Source organism: Staurois parvus, unplaced genomic scaffold (assembly GCF_062004578.1).
Source record: "Staurois parvus isolate SC_StPar_1 unplaced genomic scaffold, SC_StPar_1.0 ptg000316l, whole genome shotgun sequence".
NCBI lineage: Eukaryota > Metazoa > Chordata > Amphibia > Anura > Ranidae > Staurois > Staurois parvus.
In genome coordinates this window covers 4,003,483-4,019,901 of record NW_028318112.1, presented here as the reverse complement: position 1 = coordinate 4,019,901, position 16,419 = coordinate 4,003,483, and the positions used below count along the sequence as shown (strand labels likewise).

Sequence of the window (16,419 nt, the reverse complement as noted above, 5' to 3'; positions counted from 1 at the left end):
ACGACTGGAGGAGAAGGTATTAATGAGGGTAACAAAGTAGGCTTGCTTGGCAGCGTGAAGGGAGGAAGTGTAGGTTAGGAAGGCAGATTTATATCGGGTGAACACTTGTTGGGATCTGGTTTTGCTCCATAGTCGCTCCAGCGCACTACTGTGTCGCTTGAGATTTTCAGCATGGTCAGTCTGCCAGGGTTGTAGCAGTCAGGGTCTAATGCTTCGTGTTGTTGGGGGTGATAGCGAGTCTAGAGTGGCTGATAGCGAGTCAATATAAACAGAGAGATATCATTTTACCCCTGTACAAATCATTAGTAAAACCTCATCTGAAATATGCAGTTCAGTTTTGGGCACCAATTCACAAAAAGAAAATTGGGGAAGGGGAGAAAGTACAGAGAAGGGCAACCAAACTGATACGAGGCATGGAGAAGCTCAGCTATGAGGAAAGATTAGAGGAACTGAATTTATCCTCTCTCGAGAAGAGGAGATTAAGGGGGATATGATCAACATGTATAAATACATCAGTGGTTCATATAGTGAACTCGGTGTAGAGCTATTCACCCTGAGGTCATCACAGAGGACAAGGGGGCACTCTTTACATCCGGAGGAAAAGAAATTTAATCTCCAAACACGGAAAGGTTTCTTCACAGTGAGAGCTGTGAAAATGTGGAATAGAATCCCTCAAGAGTTGGTTCTGGCCAGCTCAGTGGATTGCTTCAAAAAAGGCCTGGATATTTTCTTAGATACACAGAATATAACTGGATACTAACATTTATAGGTTAAGTTGATCCAGGGAATATCCGATTGCCTCTCGGGGGATCAGGAAGGAACTTTTTTTCCCAGCAGGAGCAAATTGGATTATGCTTTGCTGGGTGTTTTTTGCCTTCCTCTGGATCAACTGTGGGTATAGGATTATAATTTTTTTTTTTTTTTACTGGTTGAACTGGATGGACGTTTTTCAGCCAGACTAACTATGTAACATGTTTTGGGCTTTGTTCCTTTCCCCCAGTTCTGTTTACATCTGGTTGGGAAGGTATGTAAGGAAAAAGCAAGAAATTGTCAAGAAAGTTTTGGATCCTTATGATCTCTGTTTTGTTTGATTACCACTTCTGTTTTTCTACGGGATCTGCATATCCACATTGTTCTATTTATGTGTAATCCTGCTGTTGCAGTAATGCCATTGTGGATTCTGTAAGTACTGTTCCATTTTCTCTATTATCTTGACAATAAAAGTTGTTTGGATTAAAAAAAAAAAAAAATAAAGTCCATTTAACCACTTTTCTACAAATATACATTTATAAACAGCATAGCAGACAAGTGGTTAAGTCAAGCTCCTGAATGCAGGCAGGAGCTTGGTCCCAGCTTCAACAGTTGGTGAAGGGCTTTCAAGCAGCTCTTTTATGGGGTTCTCAAAGTGTGTTCCCCTCCCCACGGAAAATTGCTCATATTTCCTGTGCATTTCACACCTATTAAAAAAAACATGTGACTTAAAAAAAAAACGCATTAACTGCTTGACCTCGAGAGGATTTACTCCCCTTCCTGACCAGGCCATTTTTTGCGTTACGGCACTGCGTTATTTTACCTGACAATTGCGCAGTCATGCAACGCTGCACCCAAATGAAATTTATGTCCTTTTTGTTCCCACAAATAGAGTTTTCTTTTGGTGGTATTTGATTGCATGTGTGTTTTTATTTTTTGCTCTATAAAAAAAGAGACTGGCAATTTTTAGAAAAAAAAAACAATATTTGACTTTTTGCTATTAAACATGTAATGTAAAAAAATTAAAAAAAAACAAATTTTGTCACAAACTTAGGCCAAAATGTATTCTGCTACATGTCTTTGCTAAAAAAAATCCCAATACATGTAAATTAATCGTTTATATAAAAGTTATAGAGTTTACAAATGGCAGTATAGATACTGGGAATTTTTTTTTTAGTTATGTTTACTAGTAATGGTGGCAATTAGCAACTTATAGCAGGACTGCACCGGGCATTCTGACACTGGGGGGAACTGACTTGGTGTCACTGACATCCCCAGTGTCATTAATACAGTGATCAGTGCTAATAAACAGCACTGACACTTTACTAATGGCACTGGGCAGGAAAGGGTTAACATGTGGAGCGATCAAAGGGTTAACTGTATGCTGTTTTACTGTAAGCTGTGTGTGTGTGCTTCACTGTAAGCACACTGCTTTGCATGGCTCTGTTATGCAAAGCCATGCATATCAGTGTGCAGGAATTGATAGGGGAGAGAACTGTATTGTTTACTTACAGTTCTGTCCCTCTGTCGGTAATGCTCCACGATCACTGGGTGCTGGCGAGTGATTGACCTGGGAATTGACAGCCGAGGCCCGTGAATAGCGGCGTGGGTAGGGTGTGCACACGGCTCAAGCGTGCCCCCTACTTGAAAATGCAAAATCAGGAATATATTTTAGATAATAGATAATAGATTTTGCGCACCCCTGCCTCCCTGTACCAATATATCTGCTATAGGGCGGTGGGCAAGCGGTTAAAGGCACAATTGAAAGTGCATTTTTTTATGTGTTTTCCATTCATTTCAATAAGGAGGTGCATTTTTTTTTTTACTGCACCAAAAATGCAGCAAACAGGACTTGCAAAGGTCCCGCAACTGACCAGTATGAAATGTTCCATAGGATTTAATGGTCATGCATTTTTCTTCTGCTTTTTTTTTACCGCAAATATGGAAGAAAATCGGATTAGTGTGAAAGCAACCTTATATCACTTCTGGGGTAATAGCTGTCATTCCTCAGCTAGTGTAGCTGAGGATGCAAATATTTAAGCATGATATGTGCTTGAATTTTTGCATTGGAGGTCTAATAGACCCCAATTTTCTCCATAAATTGGACTTGTTGTCTGTGCATGCTATCAGTTATGGGGCTTGTTAGCCACTTGTGATAGCAATAAAGTTAAAAAAAAAAGTATATTAAAAAAAAATTGCACACCCCCATATAAAAAGTGCAGTGTAAGACCAGCATTTCTATGTAAGCATCAGTTGCGCCACATGTAAGGTATTGTCACAAACGTTAGAGTGCGAGAAATAATTCTAGGGCCATAATTCACGATTAACTTTAAACTGATAACCTGTAAAGAATTTTGAGTACCCTGTTTTTTTGCAGTTTCAGACCCTGTTAATTACCTATTGGGTCTGCCTTTTCTGGGCATCTCTAACCATGCTAAAAGATTGACTTCCTATATTCTACTAGCTGCCAAGCATGTTATAAAATTATGTTAGTTATTCTCTGACCCACCAACACAACCACAGTGTTTGAGTGTTATAGCTGATATTCGTAGAATGGAACATCTCATTGCTACAGTGGACACTTTCATGAAGTTCTCCAAAATTTGGGATGTCTGGGATCAATCTGAATTTGGCCTTCTCTTCAGATATTCAGATAGCTACATCTTTTCTTCTGGCCCTATTACCCATTACACCTGTAGGACTTTACCCCTGGTGTGTCCCTCTCTGTTTCATCAGATAACGTTTGTAAGTCTTGTTTTTGGCCAAATATCAGAGCTGGTTTGTATACTATCCAAGGTTATGTGCTTGCTTCATTGTGCCTTTTTATTACATGACTGGTTATTTTGTACTTGTATAATGAAGACTGCACTTTTTTTCTCTGCCTTATGTTCATGACATTTTTGGTGTCTCTGCTCCATCCTTTGTCATTGACTACTGCCGTGCTTTGGTTTTCTTTGTGAAACTTAGAAAATGCAATAAAAACACAATTATGAAAAAAGGCAGGGTGAGTTTTTTGAAGCTGTAATTTTTTTGTCATTTTTTGGGAAAATGAAGAAATTAACCAAAATGTATTTTTTTTACATGCTGTCACCAGAGCAGTGCAGTGTATGGCTGGTGTGGTGGTGATCAGAGACATTGACTGGTGACAGTATGTAAAAAAAAAATGTGCTCAAGTGGAAGGATGTCCTCCTAGGATAACAACGCTCCCACTCTGCATTTTTTTTCATAACAGCCCAGGTGGGAGGTGGTTAAAGCTGAACTGCAGGAATTCAGCTCCTAAAAAATGAATGCACACTATGAATCAAGCCCAGTGAGGTGCCCGACACATCCTGGGCTTAACCCTACTATTTATATATGACAATTGTTTTGCATTCCAGGAAGGCAGCAATCACTGTAGTTCGGGGAGCCTTGAGCTGATCCTTTTCGCCTCTGCAACAGTAGATTCACTGTAACTGCTATGCAGGCGCCTCCCATTCTCCTCCTCCTACCCAATTACAGAATCCTTAGTAGTATGTGAACTCATTCACAAAATACAAAGGCTTTGGTGAATGGGCAGTAGAGGGGAGGAGTGGGCATAGCTGCTCTATGTGCTACTCTCCTCTGTCTCGGTGTATGCTCCAGCAGAGCCATAAACCTGTCAGATATAACATGGTAACTCATACTGTGCCTTCACTTTTTACAAAGTAACTTAGAATTCACCTTTAATCTCCTTAGCGGTCTGATTATGTCAGTATTTCTGTGCTCAAAGCGATACATTTTTTTGCATGGAAATACGTTGTTTTTTTATTGTAGGCCTGTATTTCTTAGGAATAACTCACTGAAATCTGTCCGAACAAGAGTCTAGTAAACATCCTGGTTATGATAAAATTTGAAACACGAAATCATAAATTATAATATAATTAATAATCATAAATAATAAAAATATAATAATAAATTTAATTCCATAATGTAATCAAACCAAAAACACTGAAATTTGAAATAGAGCCCCAAGTTCGCACATCACTGATCTTAGTCGCAAAATCGTTTTCAGGGTCTGATGATGAATTTCCCCACTAATCATTATCACTCAATTCTGCAAGTGGTTCTAATTTACTATCGCTGTTCTCTAGCTGGGCTAAAACCCCTTTTGACCGAAAGGAACGCTTTTTGAACGCCATGGACGTTTCTCAGTTTCCAGGCAGAAAGAATAGTAAAAATGCAGGCAGGGCACAGGACAAAGCACTAGGGACAAAATGTATGTGAAATGGTTTGATACAGTAATGTTATACTATGAGATTTTAGTGTATTGAGTGAATGTCACATTTTTTTAATTTCCCACCGGTTCCATCCCCCATACATCCCAACGATCTCAGGGAACAAAATCCGGAAGACGGATGCCGGCATCGGCTGGAGGAAATGGCTGGGGACTCTGCAGGGGGGACATCACTGGAGCGCAGGACAGGGTAAGTGATGGAGAGAATCCCTGAGCAACGCTGCAGGCTAATCCCGAGTGTACCTCGGGGTTACCGCTTCTGGTACTGAAAGTTAACCCCGAGCTACACTTGGGAATACCGCCAGTGGGGTTAAAGTCGTACTATGTGAATAAGAACATGAACAAAAAAATAAAGTAGGTGTTATCCCAATTTGGCTGCACTTTAAAAAGACATATCCATTTAAGTCTGCCCTGTCACACAGGGTAACAAAACTGCTGTGAGATTTCACTGCAGAACAGACAAATTTGTCATCCTTTTACAGCAAATAGAAATATAATAGATCTACTTGCAGGATGTACAGGTAATAAACATTTATTACAGGGAGAAGTCGGATAAAATGCGGCTTCATGAATGTTAGTGGCAGACAGAGAAATGGTGAGAGATGGAACTATATTTTATTGACTAATTTATTTTAATACACTATTTCATATTATTACCATTACTAAAATGATATATATTAAAGTTTAGAAGTGGTATTTTGTGTACATTATGACCCTATGGTATAGACACAGAATATAATGATGGAAGAGAGAATTGAGAAAGGGATTGTTAATCAAACAGACCTTAAAGTGGACCTTTGTTCAGAAAATTAGGTCCTGCTAGATCACTTCAGGCAGGCCCCTTTTGCAAATATAGCTATGCAAAACATTAAAAATAAGTGCCTATACTATTTAAAATCCAGTAATACACTATTTCACCCTGCTCTTAACATGCTTAGTTGCTCTCCATTTTTGTCATTGTGCTGAAAATCAGAGCCACTGCTCCTCCGGGGCTCTAAACTTCAGCAAAAAGACAGCCTCTAGTAAGAAAAAACAGGAGCAATGCTGAAGGCAGTTTACAGCACACACTAATTTTGGTAGCATAATTATCAATGTGGAATGTATGTTCCTTGCTAAAGAACATTACTTTTTATCAATTTGCTATTCGTAAAGTTACTATTTACTATTTTGCCATCTTTTTGGCCAGTTTGAAATAACATAGCTCCCATACATGCACAAAGGAGTTACATAATCTTAGTACTAAGACATGCCAAGAATCTGCAGAGAGCTGCACATTCATGTTCATTCAACAGAAACTGGTAAGCAGAAGATGAGCTTTTATTGGAAACAAGACATATTCTTGGTAATTCAATAAAGCAGTAATTACTTTTCTGGAGGCAGTTTTGGTAACAGTACAGATACGTTCAACAAATTAAGGTAATTCTAACTACTGAAAATTTAAGGACCAGTTGCCGGAGGGCGTTGCCAAGCCATAATGGAGGACGGAGCTGAGCTCCTGCTGCCCACTGCCACTAAACACTACTCATAGCCACCACAGTCGCACAATTTCTACAGCGGTGATGCTGGGGAAGAAGGGGGACTCAGAGCCTCCAGCTGACCCTTCCAACAAGCGCCTGCAGGGCAGCTTTTTCCTGTTCCTCCCTGGGCTGTGGGCAGGTGAACCGGCTGGTGTCATCATGGTGGACCCTTCCTTTTCTTCCCTATCTGGAGAGATGCCAGTGCTCCTCAGGGATGATTCCAGCATGGATGCCACACTGCAGGATGAGTCCCAACCTCCCTTCACATCTTCCCCTTCAGCCACAGGGACCTGGCAATCCCCCTTGCTGCACTCCTCACTCCCTCAGGATCCCTGCTGGGATATCAAGCACTATCTTGGTGAACTCCCCACAAAGGCTTATCTGGCAGCCTTTTTCAAGCAGCTGGAAGACACATACAAAGCTGGTTTCCAAGAACTCAAAGCTGATACCATACAGATAGGCTCATGGGCTGAACCCTTGAAACACAACAAAATGAGTCCTCGGCTGTACTCCATTCCCTGCAAAATGGGTTAGATCAACAAGATCGCAGGATTGAGGGTTTACTCTCCCATTTGATGATTATAAGAACAGGAGCCACAGGAAAAACCTGAGGATTCACGGGCTGCCTGAATCCGTTAAAACAGCCGTCCTGATTCCAACCTTGCTTTATGCTTTTACAAAAATCCTGGGAAAATCCCCTGCACTACTCATTCAAAAAGAGCGTGCTCACAGAGCCCTGGGGCCAGCGAACCTGGATGCTAATAAGCCTTGTGATGCGATCTGTAAACTGCTGCGCTACCAGGACAAACAAACTATCATGAGGGGTATGCGCAAATGCCCTTATTTGGAATTTGAGGGCTAGAAGCTATACTTTTTTCCTGATCTAATCCCTCTGCTCTTTGGAGCTGTGGAAAACCTTGTGCCCTCTCCTGGACACCCTACGCTCTTCAGAAGCTACATACCGTTAGGGCTTTCCGTTCTGGTTTACAGTTGCTAAAGATGGGACCTCAGCCACTCTCTATGACAAAGATGAGCTACCACAATTTCTTCAAATTTTCCATCTGTCCAAAGTGGACTTTCCTGACCATAGGAGTGATTGGCAGGAACCACGCCAGAAACATAAGCGGATCTGAAGTCATCTGGGCTCACCTAATGCCAAAGGGAACACTTGAACATTTGTTCTTGGTTACTACCCATCCGGTTCATTTTGGGTTGGTGCCTGTGACCTCACTTGCTGCCGATTTCCTTTGAATCATCCTTCCAAGACTTCAGATAATGTTTCTCCATTCTACGCTAGCCCCAATCAGCAGGACCATTTTTCTCTTTGCAAGTTGCTGTTTCTCTATTGCCACACACTCCACTCCCCGCCCCCCTCCCCCCACTTTTTTTTTTCTTGCTTATAATCAGTTGTTTTTTCTACTGATGGCATAGGGGTTTCAGGACATACAGCAAGTCATGTCTATTGTTTTGGTATTTGGCTGTGTAATTTGTTTCACTGCTCTATGTTTTTGCATTTACATAGGCGGTGGGTGGCTTTGGTTGGAGTTGCCTACTTGGATATGGCTTATACGCTACCCCACTTACCCAATTCCGTTATTTCACTGTGGATGATCCCTTTGTGGTTCCCCCTCCGCTCATAGGTCTGTTGTCTATATTTAGGTTTTGCATTGTCTTTTTTTGTAAATGCTCTCCATCATTTTTGTTGATTTTTTTTTTTCCAGGTCAACTGTTTGCCTCAAGCAGGTTTTGTTCTTTATCCTAATGTCTGCCTTTAAAGTGCTTTTATACTATGTCAAGGATCTTAGTTCTCCATGCAAACACAGTAGAGTATGGTGGGAAGTAAAGACCCTTAAACCACAGGTTTTGATGTTGCAGGAAACCCACTTTGTGTCGGGATCGATCCCCAAACTGCCACTGTACCTGTTTGACAGCTGGTTTCAAAATACATCCCCAATTAAGCGAGCCAAAGCTGTGGCAAAAGCCTTTCACAAAACTTGCCCCTTTTTCCCAGAGTCACACCTGGATGACCCTGAGGGCAGATACGTGATGGTAAAGGGTCTCTTTATGGAAATCCTCTTACATTAGTGAATATTTATGCCCTTAATTCCAAGTTTCTTTTATTGGCAAAGTGCTAGGAATCTTACAGGACTTCTTCTCAGGTTCAGTGATCTTAGGGGGCGATTTCAATGTATTAACAAACAAAACAGAGGGTGCATTGGCCTAATGCATTATCCTTAAAATATAGCTTTATTAACCGCCTCCCGCCCGCCGTATAGTGTAATGAAGGGCGCAAGGCGGTTCTCTCATTCTGGGAGGACGTCATATGACATAGTCCCACTCGAACCGCACATGCACGGCTACGGGGGCACGCAGCGCAGCGATCGGTGGTGCGCTGTGTCCCTCGGACACAGCGGATCACCGATCGATGGAAAGAGCCAAAAATGTCGGCTCGGTCATGTGATCAGCTGTGTCCAATCACAGCTGATCACATGTAAATAGGGAAATACCGGTTATCGGCATTTCTCTCCTCACGAGCTGTCACGCTGACAGCTCGAGAGCAGAGGAGAGCCGGTAATCGGGCATTCCTCAGAGGGGACATGTGCACTGATCATCAGCGCACTGATGATCAGTGTGCCCTGATGATCAGTGTGGCCCCAGAAGTGCCACCTGTCAGTGCCCATCAATGCCACCTGTCAGTGCCCATCAATGCAACCTGCCAGTGCCCATCAGTGCCACATCAATGCAACATATCAGTGCCTACCAGTGCACATCAATGCCACATATCAGTGCCCATCTGAGCTGCCTTTCAGTGTCACCTATCAGTGCTGCCAGTCAGTGCCGCCTATCAGTGCCAGTCAGTGCCGCCTATCAGTGCCAGTCAGTGCCGCCTAACAGTGCCAGTCAGTGCCACCTAAGAGTGCCAGTCAGTGCCACCTATCAGTGTCATATATGAGTGCTGCCTCTCAGTGCCCATCAGTAATGCCTGTCAATGCCCATCAGTGCCACCAACTAGTGCCTCCTCATCAGTGCCCATCAATGTCACCTATCGGTGCCTATCAGTGCAGCCTATCAGTGCCAATCACTGCAGTCTCATTGCGCACATCAGTGAAGGAGAAAAATAACTTATTTACAAAATTTTATAACAAAGTAAGAAAAAAACATTTTTTCCCCCAAATTTTCAGTTGTTTTTGGTTTGTTTAGCAAAAAATAAAAACCCCAGAGGTGATTAAATACCACCAAAAGAAAGCTCTATCTGTCTCAAAAAAAGTATAAAAATTTCATATGGGTACAGTGTTGCATGACCGCGCAATTGTCATTCAAAGTGCGAAAGTGCTGAAAGCTGAAAACTGGCCTGGGCAGGAAGGGGGTATAAGTGCCCTGTAGGCTAGTGGTTAAATAAAAAAGTAAGTAATATTATCACAAAGTGAGCTAAAAGTACAAGCTCATCACATAGAAACAACACCGTCCAATCCACAGTTTATCATAAAGTACAGGACAATGAAATCTCAACAGGCTGACATGTTTCGAGGAATTGGCTTCTTCCTCAGAGCCAACAAGACTGTTGTCTGCTTCTAGGCGAATATATTGTGTCATGACCACCGATCAGTATGGGGGTGTTTCCAAACTGGTTGGTGGTAATGACACCACACAATTTAATAGCCTGGGAGCAGACAACAGTCTTGTTGACTCTAAGGAAGAGACCAAGAACTCGAAACTGTTTCTATGTGATGAGCTTTTACTTTTAGCTGACTTTGTGAGTATAATACTTACTTTTTTTACTTAATAAAGCCATATTTTAAGGATGATTAACTAGGACAGTGCTCCCTCTGTTTTGTTTGTTATTGCAGTATCTCGAGACTTCCCCAGTCTTGTGAAGACAACAAGGCAAGAGCATCCTAGGAAAGCCAGGATATAATTACAGCCTACTGACATTTCTGGGCCCACTCCACAAGCACAGGAGTATTAAAGTTTTCCAGTTCCTTGCACGATTTAAATTTATGTCAGGATCCCTGGCTGTACTCTTCCTCAGACAAATCCACACTGTCTTTCTCTGATAGGAAACAACTCCCAGAGAGCCATTTCCCTTTTCCACTAAACTTCCACCTTAAAAACCCCCCATCTTGTCCTCTCGTTTGATGCCGAGAAAGCTTTGGACCGCATAGATTGGGTATTTAGATCACGTTTATTGCATAGGCTTGGACTTGGGACCAAGATGCAATCTTGGATTGCCTCTTTTTAGGCTTGTCCTATGGCCCAGGTGAAAGTTAACCAGGTAGGGATGTCACCTGTCACCACCATTATTTGCCTTGATCATGGAGGCATTTTTACGCTGGATTCGATTGAACCCTGGTATTATTGGGGTTCAGGTGGGATCCACCAAACATAAATTGGCTGCATTTGCAGACACCATTTTTTTTTCTTAGCTCTCCAAGAACATCCCTGCCTAACCTCTTGAATGAAATAAGTAGCTTCCATTATCTATCCAGTTTTAAGATTAACCTTGGGAAGTCAGTCATTCTGCCTGTGATTATTGTGGAGGTTGAACGACAAGTTCTTGAGCATTAATTTCCTTTTAAATAGCAAGACTACCCCTCTCTTATCTAGGTATCAAATTGTCCCCTGATCTGAAGGACCTATACAGAGTTAATTTTATCCCATTGTTACGCCGTGTCCAGGAAGAATTAAAATCCTGGGAGAAAGTACAAACCACCTGACTCGGTAGGATAAGTATATTGAAGATGATGATCCTTCCCAAATTTAATTTTTTTTTTCCCAAAGCATCTCATCTGCTTACCTAGGGCCTTTCCTTAAAGCTCACCAGCAGTTCACTAAATTTGTGTGGCACAGGAAACCGCCACGTCTCTCATACGAACTTTTGCGTTGTATGAAAGCAAGGGGAGGCCTAGGTCTCCCAGACTTTTCACTGTACTATCAAGCCACTGTCAGAATTGTTAACTGGAACTTACATGCAGGAGCCAAATTATGGGTTCCTCCAGAAAAGACCATGGCAGGACAAAACCTAGCTCATGCCCTTTGGCTTCCTCGAACATTTTGGGGTCTCTCAGACTGGATCTCCCCGCTCTCTTCTGCAACTTTGACTATCTGGGATGGCTTAAACAAGAAATTCTCTTTGGCAAATTTCCCCTCACCACTTTTCCGTGTCTATGTGCCTAGATAGGGCAGGCTCTACCCATCTTCTCTCCAAATTATATATATTATTGTTGGAGAAATTGACTACTACAACTCCCTACTACAACTCCCTACTACACGCGGGAGTGGGAGAAAGAGCTGGGTGGAGACATGTCAGACTGTCCTATTGATAAAATAATATCCTTAGCTCATACTTCATTGGTTAACGTCAAAAGCTCAGGAATCATGTTTCAAATTTCTATCCAGATGGTATAAGGTACCTTACAGACTTTTATCCCGCATTTTCCCAACAGTATCCGGGCTTTGCTGGAGAGGTTGCGGGTAGAGGGGCACTTTCCTACACTTGTGGTGGGACTGCCCAGCTATCTGTCCTTTTTGGTCCACCATTCAGAATATTATTCATGAGGTTACACAGTCCCAATTGGCAGACGATCCTTTACCTATCCTATTTCATGACACAAAGTGATTGGATGGGTCATTTAAATGCTCCTTGATGCCCCATCTTCTCAATTCTGGTAAATGTCTTATCCGAATTCACTGGAAATCTCCTGTAGTACCCATAGTCAAAGAGTGGCTACAGAAGGTGCATGATATTATGGAGACTGAGGAGTGGAGACATCAAAGTGCACACACTTTTGATAAGTTCTATGGGTGTAGGGCCTTGTGGATTGATTTTCTTTCCTATGACATGTATAGACAACAAATGTTGTAATTGTATTATTTAATTCTGAATGACGTTTCTGTTATCAGTCTCTTTCAGGGGCTTTCTGACCAGGACAGGTTATGTATACTTTTTGTTTTCTATGGTAACCTTTCTTAAGCCATGTGTGACGAGTCCAGTGGCCAGACATAGAAATGGTAATGCTGAGCTGCACCAAGGACCGAGTGTCCAGTACATGTACCCGTTCCTGAGAGATACATAAAGCTTTTATATTTAGTAGAAATTTGGCAGGAATTTTGTAAAATGTGCAGTATTTGTATCTGCTAATAATGAAATTTGTGTATTTTTAGCAAAAATATTATTTTGACAAATATCACGGGGCCTTAAAAATCAGTAGCACCTACTTTTTATTCTACTGGTCAAGTTCTTTCAGAAAATATATGGTTTGGTGGGTATTTTACAAACTGTGAAAGCTGTAAGAGAAAAATAAAAAAGTAATGGAAACATTTAAAAAAAATAGTCCGGAGAGCAGGGCCTGGTAGTGAAAGGGTTAAAGGAAGGAATGGTGACTGGTAATCAAAGGATGACCATCAGCTATCCATGATCCTTGTTCCTTGTTCTTTCTGATTTCCTGCTGTTTGATTACCTGTTGTTGACTTGGCTTGTCCTTCCTTGTTTCCTGATTGTGACCTCAGCTTGATGATTGACTACACTTCTGTCAAATCTCCTGTGTGTGACCCTACCTTGGTTGCAGACCCTCTCTCTCATCTTGGCTGTTTATGACCTTAGCTTAGCTCCCAACCACGTCTCCTCTTCCAGTTGTTTACCTGTGTATGACTCTGGCTTGGCTTCAAATCATGTCTTTCCTACTTACCTGCATAAGTTTCTGGCAGCCCTGCCTTCCAGATCCACCCACTGGGTCCTACCTTGCACCTTCATACCATGTGTCCACAATCTACCTGCTACAGTTCCTTTCACAGAAGTTCCTGGGACTTCTCTCTGCTGCCAAGGTCGCGTCCATTTGGACCAACTCCACAAACTACCAACCGTCTGGAGCTCTGGAACTCATGCTACTTTGTGCCTTGTACACCCGTCACCATATTCAGGTGTATTCAGACCAGAGCCATAAGGGAAGCCCTCTTGTCATTTCAGCCTCAAACCAGGTCATGACACCAACAAAACAGCCTCCCAGAAGACAACACGTCCCCCCACCCAGCACATAACAAGTGTTTCATAGCCTCAGCTACAGTATGTATGTTTTTCTATGAGTGTGTTTGCAGGGGGGTGTCCACTCCCTCCACTCATCTATCAGATCACTCTAGCTCTGAAGTGTGTATGACATTAGACCCCTGCTTTTTAAACCTTTGATCTGTGTGTTTTGGAAGGTTCTACAGGAGAAATGGCTGCAGATAAACAGGTACAACGTATGTAGGAGGATTTGTTTAATCTCTGTGTATCACCTGAGGCTAATCACTTCACTGGGTATATTTAAGGGTTTACAACCATTTTAAATTGGTAGTTTACAAGTATGACGTATGCACCTCCTGAAAGCAGATGATATTTAACTGCTGAAAAGGGAGATGGAGCAATTGTTAGCATTAAAATTATCCTAAATATAGATATAATGCACTTAAAAATTTGTTTGGGATGCAATATTTGCAAATTTGGGATGCAATACCTGGTACAAGCTGAATAAAATGATCTACACAGCCAGATATGTCAAATGTCTTTGTGGTAAGTAAAATTTTAATTTCAAATTAAATAACATTTTTTGGTCAATTGAAGTAAAAGACAGCTAGATATTGTGTTGTATATCCTAGTACCTGATGTGGTCTAGGACATATAACTTTTTCCATATCTGAAAAAGCATTGTATTTACCACTTTTCCATTTGTATTACCTGTTCTGAGGAGAGAAAAGGAATATGGACCAGTCCTCGCGTAATTCACACCAATCCGGTCGATAAACCTCAATCATTTTTCTGATTCGGAAACATAAACTCTGTGTGGGGAATAAGTCATATATTAAAATCTTATATCACTACTTTAACTTTTTTTTCACTTGCAGAATGCATTTGCAAGTGACTTCCTTGATAGTAAATGGGGCTGTCATCTGCTGTCACAATTCTGCAATGTGTCATTGTATTTTTGTACACTCTTTGTGCATGTCAGAGTGTTTATCCTTCTGTAGAAATTACTTCCATATACAAAGTAAAAGCCCAAAAAAAAACATCATTATTTCTGCTGTCATCAGTTCCTGTCCTTTAAATGTTCCCTGAAAGTTCCTGTATGCAAAAAATTAACACAAATGGTATTCATGTTTTGATCATGAAGTGTCTATAATATCATTTAATACATTTTCATAGAATACAAATGTTGGTAGTGTACCAATGTTAATTTAATTCAAATAGAACACATTAGTTAATAAATATTTGCTTTGGAGTGTGTGTGCATTTTTCATCACATCTTCAAGTGGTTCTAAAGGTTCAACGTTTTTTACCTTCATGCATTCTATGTATGAAGGTAAAAAACCTTCTGTGTGCAGCAGCCCCCCCCCCTAATACTCACCTAAGCCCCCTCTCAATCCAGTGATGTGCACTGTAGTCTCAGCTATCCCGGGACTACCTCTTCTCATTGGCTGAGACAGAAGTGGGGACCATTGGCTCCCACTGCTGTCAATCACAGCCAATGAGTTAATGACAAAAGAGAGGGGCGGGGCCGAGCCGAGGCTCCATATGTGAATGGAAACACAGCAGCGGGTGCCCCCAAAGCAAGCTGCTTGCTGTGGGGGCACCCGACAGAAGGGAGGGACCAGAAGAGCCTGTGGAGGACCTGAGAAGAGGAGGTTCGGGGCTGCTCTGTGCAAAACCACTACATAGAGCAGGTAAGTATAGACATATAATCTTTTTTTTTCCAAAACCTAAAGGTAAACGTCAGACTAACTTTCATACGTGGCCTTGGTTTTTATTATACGACAATCCTAAACATATATGCACACGATTATTGATGGATAGAGGGACAAACAAAATCTTCTGTTGCTAGTGAAGCCACAATTTTCACACTTAAATGAATTTTGTTCTTTCTCTGTACTCAAAGACAAAACAATCTATGATGATGATTTCTAGCTATATGACCTATGAGATTCAGGGTTCTATTAAAACAGCTTGTCAGACATTACGTGTACAGGCACATCCAACTTCCAGGCATAGAGGTCAGTACAGTTATTAGCTGTGTGGCCACTAGGATTGACATGGATAGATCACTGTGTTGTTCTCCAGTTCAGAGATGGTTCTGCTTAGAGAAGCTACAGACACCATTAGGTTACCCATGAGGTTTGTACTAATAGTATTTGGACAAGCACAAAAAAGCAGCAAAAAAAAAGTGTGGCTTGAACAAAGCCACAGCTGACTCACATAAATTGATACTATTGTGCAAACATTAAGAAAAAATATCTGCATAGCAGGGGCGGACTGACCATTTGGAAACTCTGGCACTGCCCGAGGGCCCGGGGTCAGTAGGGGGCCCCATGGGATGCCCCGGTACCTTTTTCATAGGCTTTTTTGAGTTTGGGCAAGGACACAGGTGCCCCATGATCCCCTATTGCCCGGGGGCCCCATGAGTTGTCAGTCCGCCCCTGCTGCATAGTCTCATGTTAAAGAAAATTATTTAAGCTCTATACTCACATAATCGATTTCCTCTTCTTCTTCCTCCTTATCTTTACGGTTGTTCATCTTGGGGAAAACCTCTTTCATGATCTGGTGAGGTTTTCCAGTGGAATCCTGATATTCTCCAACTGAGTTAGTCCCTTTGCTGGGTGCCCTATGGCTTGTACGGAGTCCAGAATGATGTGGAATATCTGCAGAGCCCTTATTGTCCAAGGACATTGCTCTCCTGTGTTTCAGACTTGATGCTCTTCTGGAATGACCTCTGTCTCTGTGGATTTCCGCTCGAGAGAGTAAAGACTCATGCTCAGCTGTACATGGTCGTGGCTTAATACTTGGATGACGGCCTAAGCTGTTCCAGCTTGATCTACGGCTGCCCCAGGCTCCACTTCTGTTCCAGTGAGGTGGCCGTGACCCTGCCTGTGAAC

The 16,419-nt window shown here is 41.9% G+C and overlaps 1 protein-coding gene across 3 annotated transcripts in view; it reads right to left on the bottom strand.

Annotated features, from left to right (window-relative positions):
* Positions 1 to 16,419, bottom strand: part of CACNA1I (calcium voltage-gated channel subunit alpha1 I) — a 1,904,325-nt gene that overhangs the window by 499,988 nt on the left and 1,387,918 nt on the right. For all 3 annotated transcript variants that reach the window (XM_089683626.1, XM_089683627.1, XM_089683628.1), the window contains exons 15-16: positions 16,013 to 16,411; positions 14,231 to 14,331 (exon numbers count right to left, since the gene is read on the bottom strand). In XM_089683626.1, coding sequence (XP_089539752.1) covers positions 14,231 to 14,331; positions 16,013 to 16,411 — 500 coding nt within the window. The remainder of the gene's footprint in view (positions 1 to 14,230; positions 14,332 to 16,012; positions 16,412 to 16,419) is intronic.